Raw genomic sequence first — 17,760 nt, forward strand, 5'->3', positions numbered from 1 at the left:
TGTAAATATAATATCTTTCCAATCCTTACCATTATGATAACGAATTCTTTTATTGTCATATTCATCACTAATATTATGCCAAGAGTAGGTCATAGTGTTAATACTATCCAAACCAACAACATAAGTTTTATTTTTATCTAAAATTAAAGAACGACTAAATCTGATTGTAAAATCACTCGGTTTATTTTTATTATCTTTAACTGTTTCAGAACTTAATACTATTTTTTGTTCCATTTATATATAATTAAAAACTAAAGTTTTAAAACTTTAACTAAAATTTAAATTCAAGAAAAATAATTTTTATATAACATTTCATGTTGTTCTGGTAACAATGTTTTCATTTTTAATAGTTCATCAATTATTCTAATACTTCATTTTTTAGTTCTTCATTATATTTCCAGCATCAATTGAACCACAAATTAACTCCAAGTCATTAACCAATTCTTTTGGATTACACGGACAAACGTCATAACCTTGTCCCCTAATTACTTTTATAAATTTCATAGATCTTTTATTGATAGGTAATCCTGACTTTTCTGTTAATTCTTTGAATATTTTTATTGAATGATTTGAATGTTTTTTTATTATTGTTATATCTTTTATTAATCAAATCAATTAAATCATCATCTACTTTAGTGTTAATTACTTCTTTTCCAGTTATTCTATCCTTAGCAATTAACTTATTTGACCATAAAGTTTATTTAAGTTAATAATTAAATTACCATATTGTCCATTGGTGAAACTTTATATGGATATGATATTTTATTCCCCTTCCAAATACCTTTGAGTCTTTAATAATTTTTAATAAGCGTTCATTGATCTTTTAAGATTTTCTCTATGTAATTCTAACTCCGAACATACTCCCTGCAGCCGTAGGTTCTGCATTTGTAAATTCAATTATTTCATCTGTTTTTCTTTACTATATTATTTATATCACGAGTAAAGGCCTTTAATTATTTCGGTAACCTCTTTCTTGTTTTTATCCAATCATCTTTATTTTTGTTTATTACTAACTCGGTTAATGTAGGCAATCCATATTCTGATATTATATCTTTATCGATATTTATATCTAAATTTGCTATAAATTCTTCTGTTAATTCTTCGGGAGGTTTTTTGGTGTCTCAAGCTCACCATCTTCATCATCCAAAACCATATGATCTTTCGGCGGTAATAATCGTGTTGGTTCTCGGAATAGCTCTTCCAAACCCATATCATCTTCCGGCGTAATAATCGTGTTGGTTTTTCCGATGGCTCTTCCACCATTTCTAGATTTTCTATTTCATGTCTTATCAGCAAACTGTTTTGGAAGTAATTGCTAATGTTGTTTTTTTCTAGTAATGCTTTACTGACTTGATAATTGTTCTTTTTGACTTTTATTTTTTTCAGTAATTGGCTTATAAATTCAGTGTACATATCCCGATTGTAGCTTTTCTATTTCTCTCTCATTATATTCTTCTCTAAGATCTCTCATCTTTGCCCAACTAATTTTTTTCTTATTATCATTTCATTAAGTTTTGATTGCATTTATATAATAATGTAAGATAATGTAAAATAATGTAAAATAATGTAAGATAATGTAAGATATTGTAAAATAATGTAAAATAATGTAATATTATATAAATGGAAATTCCAAATTATGATACAAAAAGTGATAAATCCAATAACTTTAAACAATTTTATCCTTTTATTGCCAGATTCATGTTTTAGAATGTTAATATGTGGATCTTCTGGATCTGGAAAAACAAATACATTAATGCATATACTTCGAAAACCTCTTATATATTATGATAAATTATACTTGTATGCTAAAAACTTAGAACAATCTAAATATCAAGATTTAATTAACAACTTAAGTCAATTGCAAAAAAGATTAAATTAGATCCAAATGAAATACTTGAATATTCAGCTGATCCCAACCAAATTGAACCTTGTGAAAATCTTGAATCAGAAAAACAAAAAGTAGTAATATTTGATGATTTTGTATGTGAAGATAAAAAAGTTCAAAATGAAATTACAAAATACTTTATTCAAGGACGTCACAAAAACTGTTGTGTTATTTATTTAAGTCAGTCTTACTATAAAACACCAAAAGATATTCGAATTAACTGTTCACATTATATTTTATTTAAATATCCAGATAAAATGGAAAATAATAGGATTTGTAATGAACAAAATATAGATCGTGGTTCTTTTGCTAATGCAACAAATCAAAAACATGATTTCTTATATATTGACAAACCAAGGAAGTTTTTAAGAAAAAACTTTACAGGTAATATATAATAATTATATAATGGGAGTTTTTAATGATGTAAAACAAATAAGTGAACCTGACAGTATAAGTAAAGTTAAATTTGATATTGATTTAAGTGATTATGCTACTAAAAAGCAATTCAAAAAGCTTAAAAAGGAAACGGAATCGTATCTTCACAGAAATAAGGAACTTGATAACACAATGAATAGAGCATTAGATATGGGAGGTAATGAAATAATCAACCTAGGAAATCCAGATAAACCCAACGATGCAGTTCCAAGACGGTTTGTGTATAAAAAAATTCAAAGTGTAATAGATGACTATAAACTTGAAGACATCAAAAGTATAAAACAAACACTAGAAGAAGAAGTAAAGAATATTGAAGAATTAACAAAAGATTTTAAAAAGAATTCATTATTAATAGTTGAATTACAAGGTAAAATTGAAGAAGAAATGAAAGCTATGGTTGATTCTATTAAAGAACTTGAAGAGAAATCTGATTTGACAGATGACAACATAAAAGAAGTATTTCGAGTTAATTTAAACATTTTATTCACCCAAATTCAAGAATTAAAAGATAGTATGATTAAACATGAAGAACTAAAAGACAAGATTATTGAAGCTGAGAAAAAGTTACAAAATATGTATCAGTTAGAAATCAGAACAGAAATAAATAAACTAAATACTGAAACTGAAAATAAGCATAAAGATTTATTAGAATTATTTTCAAATAAATTTGCAGAATATAAATCTGAATTGGAAAAAGCAGCTTCACAAAGAGTTGATGATCATGACACAGCATTAGAGAACTTTAAAAAAGAGCTCAATTCTAAAATAGATGACTTTAAAAAACAAATTCGAAATTGGATTAGTATTGTTGACAACCGTCACAATTTAAAGTATGCAGACTTAAGTAAATATTACAAAAAAATACAAGATGATAATAATGAATTATGCTAAAGTTGAAGAACATAAAAATGAACTGGACTTTGTAGTTGAAAAATCATTAAACAAGGAGAGTAATTACTGCTAATACTGAAGCAATTAACATAATTAATAATCAGCTAGAAAATTTGAGAAAACAACTTGTAAACATGATTAATAATGTCGATGCACATCACAATATAAAGTACGAAGAGTTAAGTAAACTTAAAGGTTTATACAAAAAGATATTAATGAAATTTAATGATGAATTTAATAATAAAATTAAAAAAAATAATAAATGATTTAGACTCTGTAGTTAAAATATCGGATAAACAAGGAGAATCAATCACTGCTAATACCCAAGTAATTACTGCTAATACTAAGCAATAACCGCTAATGTCGAAGAAATTACCACTAATGCTGAAGAAATTACAAAGTAAAAAATGTTTTCTTAAAACAAGAAACACAATTAGCTAGAACAAAAGGCGTTTGTTGACAATTTATCTGCTTCTGAAGTTGCCACAAACAAAACGACTTGATGATTTAGCTGAAATAATTCTTAAACTTAAAAAGAAAGACAGGAAAATAGAAAAAAGGGTAGAGGAAGTGAGACATGAAGTGTTCTCTTTGAATACTATTATAATCATCCTTTGATTACATACAAATGAAAAAGTATTTTGACCGTCGTGATGCCTGGATACATTCACATATAAAAATATGGCTGGTTTGAACTATTTAAATATATTTGAAATAAGACCTGGAATTTTCGTAGATTATGAAGATTTTATACTCATAGACCAAAAATATAAAAATAGATGTACTAGATAAGCTTTTGAGTGGTGTGTTTATAGTCAGAAAAACCGAACTTATATAATAGATATTAAATTTTATTAAAGGGTGTGAGCTCTTTAAGTGAACCGTAAAAACCGACTAAAAGCCCAATATCACATTTTATATTTAGGTGGCGGAATCATAGGCCTCAGGATGATGTTTTATTTTTTGATATATTTGATAATGTAAATATAACAGCTGAGGCAGCTGAGGACTTTGACACTGATAGGTTAATATCTATGTATAAGAAAAAAATTAAAATTTATCTAAAACAAGGGACAATGTTTGATATTCATCCTTATGACGATTCAACCTTTACAGAATGAATTAACATTTATGCTTTTGATGGGTAGTTACATCAGATTCTACATATCGGATGAACCTGTATCCTCTGATAGAAACAGACTTTTGGATTAAAAGTTTAATAACATACAATATCAAGACAAAACAAACACATTTTGTGGTTATTATTGTTTTTTTCATTAAAATGTTACAAAATGGTATAAACATTTATGATTTATTGTATAAAACACTGAGAGTAAACAATGTAAAAACATAATGAACAAACAATTATAAATTATTTTAATAAAAAGGGTTAAAATGTATCAAAAACATAATATTCTTTACTACTATCAAAAATGCACCCATAAACGTTATATTCCATACTACTCCCAAAAGCGTATATTCAATCATGCATATGCCTATGGCATACTCAAACGGTTGAGTGATTTCAACAACATCAAAATATCATAACATTAAGTCATGTGTATGATTATGGTATAATCCTATGGTTGAGTGATTTTCATAACATAAAAGTATTATGATATTCAATCATGCATATGCCTATGACATACTCAAACGGTTGAGTGATTCTAACAACATGAAAGTATTATGATATTCAACCATGCGTATGAGTATGGCATACTCAAACGGTTGAGTGATTCTAACAACATGAAAATATTGATATTCAACCATGTTATGGTTAACATTCTTTTCTTGAAGTCTTCCGATGATATATTTTGTGTTAAACGTTCGTTGTCTTTATAAAGTCTTGGATTTTTCACGTTGTAATTCGTCTGGCTAATAATATCTTTGTAGAATTCTTGAATACCTATAAAATAAACAAAATAACATTAAAAACCCATATCAACATACTTATTCTACAACGTATAAATAGTAAATAATAAAAAACTGGTAAAGAGTTAAACATATAATTATTTTCTTAAGCTTGTTAAAAAACCGCCTCGGTAGCCTAGTGGTGAGCGCCGCTTCAAGTGCGGGAGGTCGTGGGTTCAATCCCCGGCCGAGTCATACCAAAGACGTTAAAAATGCACAAGCAGCTTCCTCACTTGGCGCTCAGCATTATGGGGATAGTGCTAGGACTGGTGGGGTATCATGCCACGTGTCTACGGCGTGATATTCCAGTGGGGCAGCAAAATAAAGTTGGGTATTGTGCTCACTGCTACAAGCGGGACACTGTCGTTTATATGACTGGAAAATTATTGAAAAAGACGTTAAACCCGAACACACACATAAGCTTGTTAACAAATAAAAAAAATAATAAAATAAAACTTACATTTCAGTTGTTTAAATTCCACTTTTTTCGTTATAATACTTAAAACAGTAAAGAATGTTATGTGTATTGATAAAAACTAGTCGTAACCGCTGATGCAATATGCGAAATACTATAATGGAAACCCAATATCTGTTTACCGGAGGCTAAAACTATTTTGTGAATTGTTTTTCGGTCCGGGTGTAAAGTTTTTATTAAGGCTTTTTTAAGATATTTTGAAAGTTAAATATGTTTTTTCTCAGTACTTTATGGAAGTTAAAAGCTCCCAGGGACTTACGTTCATCAAACCGAAGGTTTTCACAATGAGTTGTCAAAACCTGTGGATTTTAAATTGGCCGGCATTGACCAGTCCTGACCAAGGGTCAAAAGGTCAAATGAGGTCAGATTGGCTCAGAACAAACAAGTCTTTAACTACTGAAGACGAACTGTTCATGTTCCACTGTTTATTGATAAAAGACTGAACGAAGATATGGTGAAAAAGTATAACATTCTTTTCAAATAAAGATTATCTTTAAAATGATATTCATAATTATCTACAATACTGTCAATAACTTCATTTATGTTACATCGATGCTGTACTCGACACACATATAGGCTTGTTAACATGTACAATAAATATTTCCTACTCAAGCGAAATCTGGAAATTCTACAATATTGTTAAAACTGAGTACGCTTAAGACAACATACGTTTCTAAATTAATGACAATTCTGTTGTGCATTATGAGCATTATGATAAATGATTTAAAAACTTTCCTTTTTATACTTTAGATTTCCCACTGAGATTTCAGAAACATGCAGACATAAAGTGAGAAGTCCCTTGGACTTACAATTTGGATTTTCGTACATGCACTTTCTTATGGAAGGAAACAATCAATCACACAGGTCAAGTTTGTAGATCAGTCTCTTAGCATCTGATTTGTTGTTTCTAAGCATACATTGACAAAATACAATGGTGATATGTCTTCGGATGTAAGTGGGATGCTCATGCCGTGGGACTATTTGGTATTCCTATGCTAACTGAAGATAGATTGTCGTCAGATGACATTAACTGTATCGAAGTGGTATATAGAATAACTTTTGTAACTCGTTGCACTTACCATAGAAGTATTTCCAATATTTAACATGTTTCGTTTATCCTTAACCTTTATAATAAAACTGTTCACTTTTTACCAAATATTGCCTGTTCTGTCTATTTACAAATTAACATATCGCTATTTGTTTTCAATTAGATTTGATCCCAGAATCAAGAGTTCAACCGGTGCATTTGTGACGATAACTATAAACGAATCGAAAACGCTCAAAGATTTAAATTTTCTGCAGAAACTTAAAAGGTAAGATATTGATACCGAATTGAGAGTGAAAAATGAGTAGTTTCTGAAGGGATACAAGGCTATTTTTCAAGGCATAAATCCATATAATATATATATTACATTACTCTGCCAATTAAAGGCTGTTTTATCTCATTACATCGAGCTATGATAATCACTATATGACTATGTGGTCGCGATCAATAATCTGAACATGAAACTCTAATTATCATACTCTACCCATATTTAAAATAAATTGCATTTAATGAGTTAGGTGAAAGCAATGTTTGAGTGTTCCTTACCTGGAATACGTAGCTCAAGTAAGCAAAATAATGACAACCACGAAGTTATATGGTCAAGGTAAGAAGTTATTGATCTTTCTTAAATTAAACATATCAGTGAATAGTAAAAACCTAATTTTCACAATAACTAAAAGGATCATAACTTTTAATCTATTATTCCGCCTTTGCATCCCTTTAAGATATAAATGTATTAATGTCAGAGTGAGAGTTGGTTGTAGTAAAATAAAGATAAATGGATTTCTGCGAAAATGAAAATTTCCACAATTCCTTTCTATTTAAACACGACAGATGGTATTTTAATGGGAGGAACTTGTTTAAATATCGTTCGTAATACCAGTTAAAATTTAAAATCAAAGTCCCATATACATCAACACTATATGTAACTTAGACTAATGAACAATTTCGGTTTGCCATATATTGTTCAAGTAAATCTACGATGCTGTTATTATGCCGAGCTGGTTGCAATATAAACAAAGTCTAACCTATGTAAAGTTGCGTAACAGAATATGTTAACTTAACAATGGTACAGGGAAAAATATCAAGTCCACAAATTTTAATCTTGAAATAAATTTTGTGTCACAACTTGAACGAAAATTTATTGATCTTCAAGTTGACTTTTTGACTCTATCTTTTCTACTTTTACATTTTGAATCAAATTAATGTATTTCTTTTTCAGTAAATTCAATTGTATAAATGACGATATAGACTACAGTAAGCCGGTTGCAGCTGAACGAACGATAACTTTACTTCAAGAATTTTATGAGTCGATGTTTCCAAACCCTTCTTCATTTGAAAATAACAGCTGACAAAAGAAAGAGATTAACTCTCTTTATTCACACTTTGACAAACAAAGCTATTTGTGCAATTTGTGTAATGACTGACCCCTTATCAAGTCAAACATTTCGTTCAAAGACGCCATCCGACATGAAAACACTGCCCATTAAAATAGAAAATACTGCAACTTTCATAAACAAATAATCTGATCAAGTATAAAACTGTGTTGACTACAAACGGAAACGTAACATTTTTATACGTTGCCAACTTCGTAGTTTTTTTTGTGATGCAATGTTTGTCGGCAGAACAGCATTCTGATATCTGTAACAATAAACTAATTGATTTCATTTGATGCTACAATAATATGATGGATGGACATGATCAAATTACTTTTTTAATTACTTTTTAATTATATATATTTTCATAGTAATACCGCATTTATATTTTACTTGTATTTGTACGTTTTAACCGGACACAACTTTAAGCAATCAGTTTGTCAGGCAGCATATAAGATTTCCATTTTTCCATTTTCAAAAGCGATCTATATGTCGTGAAAGACACGAATATTATATTCTCCTTTCTTTGTATGGATATTTTCCCGCCTTAATTTCAGGGTTTTGTATAATCTTTGCTCCAAATCACGATTTATTCTTGAATATTGTTCCCGCCTAAATTATGGTTACATAAAATGTCTTTTAACTAAATTGTAACTCCTTATTTCATGTTTTTCATGTTGGCACCAAAACTAATGTCACGTGATTTTCCTGTATATAAGTAAGATAATTTGGTTGTTCAGGGCTCGATATTGTATGAAAACTTAAAGCCTGTGACTAAAGGAATTATTTGTGGAATTATTTGGAAATGAAAAGTAATGTGGATATTTAAAAGTGGTGAAAATTCTTTGGTTATTAAAATTGGATTTAAACTGAAATTGTGATTGTGTTTTCACTAAAATTATTCCAATGTGGTTAAAATCGCCACACTATATATAAGTAGCAAGTTAATATAATATTAAGAAACTGAAACTGTTTCATTTGATTAAACGCCTATTTTTACGCAAAACATATTCAGTGGCGTTTTACAAATACATAAAAATACGACAAAAATTAAGATATTTAATGACATATAACATAAATGAGCATACATACCATTGTAAATAAACTATTTAGTAAACATTAAAAAAAAAGATCAGACATCAGATAAGATTAATAAAATATTAGAATATTAAGATACAGTAAGACAGCTGTTTGTTATTAAGTAAGAATAAGTGGGTATTAAGGAAAGGATAAAAATGAAAGACATGTCTTGTAGAATTCTTTTCCTTAAGATGACACTAGGTTTGTATTTATAAGATTACTGGAGAGCTTTATATTATTCTCGTAGTGGAACTGGTCATATAGCATTCTCTGTATATCAGAAAATTATAGCGACAAATAAAAAACGAATAGCATTTAGTTTTAAAGAATAAAGTAATTAAGAAAAAAGTAGAGTGGTAGAGGGGAATACTATCTCGAAAACAAAAGCAATGTCTCACAAAATTTCTTACTCCCGAACTTGCATGAATATTATAGTGTTTTCCTGGGCGCAAAGGAAATTATTTCCAAAGAGCACTGTGTTGAAGTAATAATTGTGTAGATTAAGTATTTGCAACCGTCCAAAACCGTTTTTAACCGATCTAGATGAAGTAAAACGACGTTTGTTTAATTCTGGACTGTTTAATGTATATACATGTATTTAGTAAATGTATGCTTTAACTGCTTTTAATGATGATTTTGCTCAGTCCCAATTTTCTTACAGTTACATGCTGTAGTATGTGTAAAATAAAGATTCTTTCCAGAAATTATATATTCAGGCATGTTTTTCATGTACTTACATTATAAAGAACATATTTTTGAACTTGTGGTCAGATATTTTACGCACGGAAATTAAACAGGACCATAAAAACATGTAATTCAACAAACAATAATGGAAGTTGAAATCACAATAGTGAAAATATGCTAAAATGTCAACTTCAGCCATTTGGGAATTGACTTTCACCATTGAAAATTGATTTGACATAAATGGTACAATGTATGTGGTTCAGGAATAAAATAAAAACTCAGTGGACACATTTGTAGCTGTCGTATTTGCTGGAAAACGAGTCAAGCGTTTGACGATGGAGTTATACCACATGTCCCTCTCCGGGCATTATTTTACATGCAAGAATTCTACATTCAAAATAGGTTCCGAACCAAGAGAAAGTTATTATTAAGACCCTGAATGGATTAGCGTGTAAAGCGCAATAAAACAAACAAGAAATCAAGTTGCGATATCTATTATCGTTATGTTCAAGAATGTTTTGTTGGTCTCTCTTACTTTTGTTATTTCATGATATTTTAACTAATTTGAGCTTTAATTTTTTTCAGCAGTTGGCCTATTTTATAATTATTTCATTATAATTGCATGAAGTTAAGATATCACATTAAGTTTATACAAAAGTGCTATATTACATGTACGCAGCTCATTTCTGCTTTTAAGCAAACCGCCTAATGATGTTTTTGAGACGAGAAACATGTATACATGTATATGCCAATGAATATTTTGACTAGACTTGATTTTATTTTAACTAATTTATCAATAAATGTTTTAAGAAGAATTGTAAAGAAAAAGATTTATTGTGCTCGGCTTTATATTAAATTACATTGAAGTGTTTATATATGGTATATAACCGCAATTCTCCGTTTGCCAAGACTGTATTTACCTTATGTAGCTTCGATCTGTTAAAAATACTTTATATGATACGAAAGAATTGTCTGAAACGTTAAGTTTGCTAGAAAGCTTAAATTATATAATGAATATAAAATCTCTATTTTGAACCGCTACACCGTTATAAATTTTATTTACCAACCATGACTTTGATAATTCTTACATACAACGTTATTGAAGAATTTTATCATACGAAATGTATCTATATTTTGAACTTTCTTTTATCATTAACAGATCCTCATATATAACCTGTCTCAGGGACAGATGCTAACGTCACAGCAAGTTATATATATATATATTTTGTTACCATCTGCTTTCACAACCTTCATATGTTTATAAAATGACAGCTTGATCTCAAATTTACAAGCAAGAAAGGGTACTTTAAAATAATTATATCTTAACTATTTCGATAAAGCTAGCTCTATATTATGCCGCTTTTAACATTCAGTCAATACAAAAAATGTCTACGACTTTCACCTAAATTTTAACAGCATTCATATTCACTTCTTCAAAGGCGAGTAAAATAACACATATAGGCAAAAATAAAGTGAATAAACTTCTGAGCAAAACAAAAAACAAAAAAATAAAAACGATTACAATCGTAATTGTCATTATTCTCTGCATCACTTTTTCCATTCATGCCATACGTCATGTTTCTTTGCAAATTGGTTTCCATAGAAATGTCTTTGACCTCTGAAATGTCTTCAAATGCACCAACACCTTGCTGTAGTAATGTTCCCATGATAAGTATAATCTTACCACAGTTTGAACAATTATTTATATCTATATCTAGAACGTACCACGATTGACTGAAAATTGTCTCACATTTTAGAGTTAGGATAAAATAAAAACACAGTAACGTCATTAGTGTTGTTTGGAATGATTTTCTCATGGTATCCATCGTACTAATTTGATAAATATGTATCTTATGTTCACCAGTCACTTCTAGTAATGTGTCTCCCTGGGCATGTGCAATATATAGTCATATTATGTTTCTGTCTATACTAGATGTGTGTCTTTCCATTCGATTCCAGTACAGATCCTTTCACATGAGCAAACATGTAAATGGACTCGAGTGTCGTTCAAACAAAATTGTCCTCCAAACAGAGCAGACTTACTCATATATAGTAAAATTAAAAGGCAACATATCAAACTCGTACAGTCAGTGTTTCATGCATAATATAATATCGCGCAATAAGAAAATAATATTCCAGTAGATTTTGTTGTATATATTTTATGCATACGTATTGCTACTTCCGTTTAAATTATTTATTGTTCATAACAAAAATAAATAATTGCAGTCATTTTTCTGTGAACATATGTGTCCTTGATAAGAATAAGAAGTCTTTTTGACATATTTTTTTTTTATATAAAAATCCCATTTTAAATGCCACTGTATGACCCGACTGATACGTTTAATGGTATAAATTGGGCTTACGATTCCTTTCCTATTTAATGTGTTCATATTACAAATCAACAGCTGTGTTCCTTTTGCAACAAGTATCTGAAAAGTATAAAACAGATTATAGAAAATACTCATAGCGTGTAATAATTAATCAATAATATTGTTCACATCTATGCCAAAATGTGATTCATGTTCGATAAGGTTAAAATGGGCTTTTTTTCGTGTACAATGGCAATTGATTTAGTTTAGAGTTATACCGACTCAATTAAGGTAATATGGTGACTTTTCTAGCTATTGTTCGTAGAGGAAGACCTCGGGTGCTCCTCCGGGCAATAGAAGAGAACCTGGGTAGAACCATTGACGTTCATTAAGCAAGCTGAATTGCTTCCTCAAATTGTAAATATGTATACACAACATGTTTACTTCATGCTTTAACAGAGCCTATAACACCATAGTTCTTTTTTCTAAAATGAAAATAGGGCATAATCAAACTGAGAGTTTGATCTTTTACATTAACGTCTATCTTTTCTTCTGACTTTTCTTTCTCCTATATCTCCCCATTAACTTTATTATTAATAGTTTATTCAGACGATCTGTCAGGCGCTCGCTAGACACCATCCCCCCCCCCCCCCCCCCACCCACCACACACACACGACACACAAACACACAAATATCTTGCCCTGGGTCATATTTTGTATGCCAGTATAGGAACTAGACTATTATTCCAGTCATCACATTGTTGCCAAATGCTCTTGCATATTACATTTGCAATTAAAGGCACACTCATTTACCTTTTTATATTAATATCCAGCAAAAGTATTTGCACGGAAGGATATGACACAAAACTGCAAACTGATTTAAGTGTCATCTTAAATTATTCGTTACTGTTTAAAGCTATTGTGAAGTTTTGTTTAATTTGATAATGTTCAGACAATCACACACGGAAATACCATAAATTGAATCGCAAACACCCCCGGGGATTTTAACTTGTTTTAAAATTGTTTTTACATGTATACATTATCTATCACCAAAATCAGAATGACAACTAAGTGACAATAAATTTTTGTCTAAATATTTCCAAGTTTTGTGATATAAAAATTCGATAACACTATCTTTTTTAAATAATGGTACATTCGCGTTAGAAAAAAAATAATAAAAGAAAAATAACTTTGCTGATGCATTAGACACATGCGTGCCGTTACGTTCATAAACTGATGTGAGCCTAAAATCTAAAATGACCACCGATCTTTAAGAATGCGGTTTGGTTGATTGTTAAAATTCAAAACAAAAAAGAACTGTTAGTGTAAGTGACATATGCTCCGGAGAAAGACTTGACACACAGTATGATCAAATGACAGCAGTACAATTGCAAACATGCAAAGTCTGAATTGCGCCAAAGGAATACCTTCAAGAACTGATTTTTAGCTCAAGGTTAGCCTGACTTTGACTTCTGACCTATTGACCATGAACTTAATACAAAATATCTGTTCTGAACAAATCTGCCTACCATTTTTGAGGTTCATAGGCCAAAATATTTTTAAAGGTCCAAACCAGGAACTAATTCTTAGCTTGGTATTTTTACCAACATATCTCAAAATCGATAGAAGTCATTTGCCGGTCATGATCAATCTGACTGCAATGTTTGACATTTCTGTTTCGAAGCCCTATTTAGTTATCGACTGGAAACCGATTTTCAGCTCAAACTCACCGCGGACCTTCACCTTTAAGCAACTGACCTCAAAATCTGTAGAGGACATTTGCCCGTCACGACCAGCCTATCCACCAAGCTTAACGCTCCTGCGCAGAGCATTCTTGAATTATTGATTGACAAACGGACGGTCTTATTACGATATTTGACGCCCTTGGGGGCATAAAGCATGTCAAGATATGCATACATATGAAAGTTTCTTACCTATAATAAACACACAAAATCATCATTTGGGAATATTCGGTAATTGCAGCAATCCTTTAGTTAATTTGTAATAAAGAAACAAAAAGTAAACATATTGCACCTTTTTAAGCAGTATGGTGATATTCAATGTATTGTCTTTCTCATCACTTTTGAATCTAAAAGTCTTTGTGACAAGCAGCGAATAGTTTTTCTTGCACACCGGACTGGCATCTCCGGTGATTTTACCCATGCCGGCAACACCCATCTGGCATCCCTCATGCCAGATGACTCTCGTGCTGTTAATGACAACTAATGGTTCATGCACTGATAATATATTGTTTATGTAAAAATACGAAAAAAAGCAGGTTCCTTGATAGTTTCTGTCCGTTGCTTATAGTATATTTCTCGATTCAAAATACGTTAGTTTACCGTAAGAACATAACGTTAAGCTACAAACGATAAAACTAAAGTGGAACTTTGTTACTGTACGTAACGCAAAAACATCATGACGTCACTTCTGCTTATGGACGTTATTTTCCCGCGCTCTACTATAAGAAAGAGCGCTACAAAGAAAGTATTTCTACCTGTTATTTGTAAAATACGGTATGCAAGAAAAATAATCTGCTATAATAAAATGCTAACATGTATACGATATGCAAGAAAAAAAATCAGTCATGTGTTTACGAATCGGATGGAAATATCCGTCCCTCGGCCACCAGCGCATGGGCGGTAATGAGTAATCCGGCAAGCCTCATTACCGCCCAATGCGTAGGTGCCCTCGGGACGGATATTTCCATCCGATTCGTAAACACATGACAGATATTATTAATCATTAAGACCATTGCAAATGGCTTAATAATCAATGTTAATTTACATGAAATTAGTGGAAGCTCCATAATCTGATTTTGTTTACATTAATTAACCGAAAATAAACAGCTTGAAGGAATGAGATTCAAATTTTCAAAAAGCAGAATTTCAAGTTCGCATCGAATTTTATGTTAGCTTAAAGGCTGTTCGAAAACTGAAAACTAAGAAACTGAATTCGAGCTTGATTAAATTTCGAGCCTGTTAGAACTTCGAAATTTTTCGAGGCGACATGAGTATTTGTTTCAGTTAAAGGATAAAATTCATAATCTCAAAGAGGTTTTTATTGAGCTTGCATAGAATTTCGAGCAAACATGAAGATCGAAATTCAAATTAAAAGAAAACACCTACTTCTGAGCTAGAATTGAAATTTTAGCCAGACGGAAAATCTTAATTCAAATGTTTTGAGTTAACATGAATTTCTAGTCAGTGTAAACTCTTTGACCGGCATTTTGAAAATTTGATTTTCTATCTTAAAACTTGCTTGAGATTCAAAGCCAGATATCCCAGCTTGCCTGAAATTCAGAAATAAATAGAGTTGAATTTAACTAGTATTTCGAAGTTTAAATTTCGATTTTCTAGCTTGATCGGTTGAAACTTGATTGTTCAGAAAATTAGAACATCGGCAAAGCCAAGATAAATGGGCACTTTCATATTCCCCTGTGTTATATGTTGATTTCTGACAATATTTAAGGAATACAATACCATCTTATTCTTTTTTAAAAAGACATTTATTAGGGCTTTCTGGTGATGTATGGTTTATCATACTTTTGTTCAGTATTTTTTTATTTACAAGGGTTGGAGAGTCGAAAAATGGCTCATTTTTAATCGTTATGCTGTTGCACGGAAAATTCATTACTTTTTGACCATTTATTTAATTACTATTTTAGTTTGTTACAGTTTTTATTTCAAGTTTTCAAACTTCAAATGACATTCAGGTAAGACATACTTTTTACAGATTTGAAATTGGTCCGAAAATATTGAAGATATTTATAAATAACTAAATCCATCACTTGATGATGGTTTTTACCTGCTCTGTTTCTACAAAGGGAATACCAAAGTTATTCTTTAAACTGGCAGATATAATCATTATAATCATGAAAAAGAAACACATTTGCCAGCATCTAAAAGCAAGATATTGATTTGCACTACATTATTTTCTGAAAAATGATAGCTGAATCTTGACATTTTTATGTAGAGTCCGTAGCCCCATTTTCAACAGTGTACCGCTTGCACAAAAACAAGAGCAATATAAAAATGAACCTTTGATTACTTTCGTGTTATCCCACATACTAACTACAGAAAAGACATTTCTTCAGAGAAGAAGCAGAAAAAAGTTTTGAATAAAAAATGGTTGTCCGTAGCCCTGTAGAGTCCGTAGCCCCACCATATTCATGCAACTAAATCAGAATTTTTTATGCAATAATCATATCTAATACTAATAATTTTTCTCATTTAGGATATAACAAAAGAGCGTCATTCTTTCAAACATCTTAGATGTTGATAGTAAACAGTATAATGGGAAAAAAATATAATTGTAATAAATTAATTATATTTTTGCTAATTTCCAACACTAATCTTACAGATCTAATGCATATTGATGTTTGTTTAGTATCATAAGTACAGTTAAGGATACACTGTATCAGACTTATAATAAAAATTGTATTAACAAAGTATTTATATATTGATAATAAAGTTAAAATGTTATACAAAGGGCCTACGGACTCTACACTTCCATAACGAGTCCCGTTTCTGTTACATTTACCAATCTATTTCCAGATAATGTAAAGAAACAAACATATCAAACATGAGACCTGTAACAAGGAACCAGATAGCTGAAGAAAGCATTTTTTTTGCATAATTGTTGACTGAAGCAGGGATGAAACATATTGTGTCCGTAGCCCTATATTAGTATGTATTTTAAGTATGCAACCATTCTATATTTGAATTCAGGAACTTCTTTTCTAGGTTTAAACATGTTTTACTTAAGAAATAATTTATAGCAAAACAGTGCTTTATCACTATTTATACACGATGGGCGGTTATATGTCGGACATAATTTCACGAGGGCACAGCCCTCGTGAAATTATTTCGGACGACGTATAACCGCCCGAGTGTATAAATAGTGATTATGATAAAGCACTGTTTTGCTATAAATTATTTCGATTCTAATAATTTCTTTATTGTAAAATTTATATCAAATATAATCATAATGGAACTGTTTCTTCGCGCAAGCATGGCGCCAATAGTAGGTCTTTGTTTATACACGCCAGGACAGGAAACGGTAATACGTCTTGCGGTAGAGTTCAGTTCGGATGAAAATTATTGTGAATTATTCAGCAAAGCGAATAACTAAGTATGTTTGTAAATTAATCAACACATTCGTGCAATGTGACATTTTGTTTAAAACATTGTTTGTTTGTTTAAAAAAAAATTAAATTAAATATTTCATGACATTTGAAAGTGCTATTTCTTGATGGGTACATGGCGCTAAATATCACATTGACGAGACGTCAACATTATATCGTTGTGATGATTAAAGCATTGTTAGTCATATTAGAATGTGATTAATCTTCCTGTTAAAACCAAAAGTGAGGTACACTGACACATTTCAATGATTTGTTCCTGTTCTTATGATGAAACAGTTTGTTCACTTGAGTCTTTACAAAGTTTAAATAATCAAAATGCAAAAAAAAATAAAATAAATAAAATTGTTAGTTATATAATGCTCTTAAATGATCTAAGAATTATAAGACTGTCAGAAAATATCACTAATTCTGGACACTGACTATAAAATATTATACTGCATCAACTATTTTACTAGTACCCATACATGGATGTAGAGTCCGTAGGCCTTGATATCAATTTGTATTGGGTTCTGTATCAGAAAAGT

The 17,760-nt window shown here is 30.4% G+C and overlaps 1 protein-coding gene and 1 long non-coding RNA gene across 2 annotated transcripts; one reads left to right on the forward strand and one right to left on the reverse strand.

Annotated features, from left to right (window-relative positions):
* Positions 1–5,054: 5,054 nt before the first annotated feature.
* LOC123555291 (uncharacterized) lies at positions 5,055–5,669 on the reverse strand. Its single transcript, XR_006687223.2, has 2 exons — positions 5,583–5,669; positions 5,055–5,117 (listed from the first exon to the last, which is right to left on the reverse strand). It is a non-coding gene; the product is annotated as an uncharacterized LOC123555291 (long non-coding RNA).
* Positions 5,670–5,894: 225 nt separating this feature from the next.
* LOC123555292 (N-acetylglucosamine-1-phosphotransferase subunits alpha/beta-like) lies at positions 5,895–11,297 on the forward strand. The gene is made up of 4 exons (XM_053548713.1): positions 5,895–6,059; positions 6,348–6,461; positions 6,809–6,910; positions 7,865–11,297. Exons 1-4 carry the CDS (start codon positions 6,049–6,051, stop codon positions 7,992–7,994), a joined length of 357 nt encoding a protein of 118 aa, XP_053404688.1. The 5' UTR covers positions 5,895–6,048; the 3' UTR covers positions 7,995–11,297.
* Positions 11,298–17,760: the final 6,463 nt, after the last annotated feature.

This window comes from Mercenaria mercenaria, chromosome 7 (genome assembly GCF_021730395.1).
Source record: "Mercenaria mercenaria strain notata chromosome 7, MADL_Memer_1, whole genome shotgun sequence".
Lineage (NCBI taxonomy): Eukaryota > Metazoa > Mollusca > Bivalvia > Venerida > Veneridae > Mercenaria > Mercenaria mercenaria.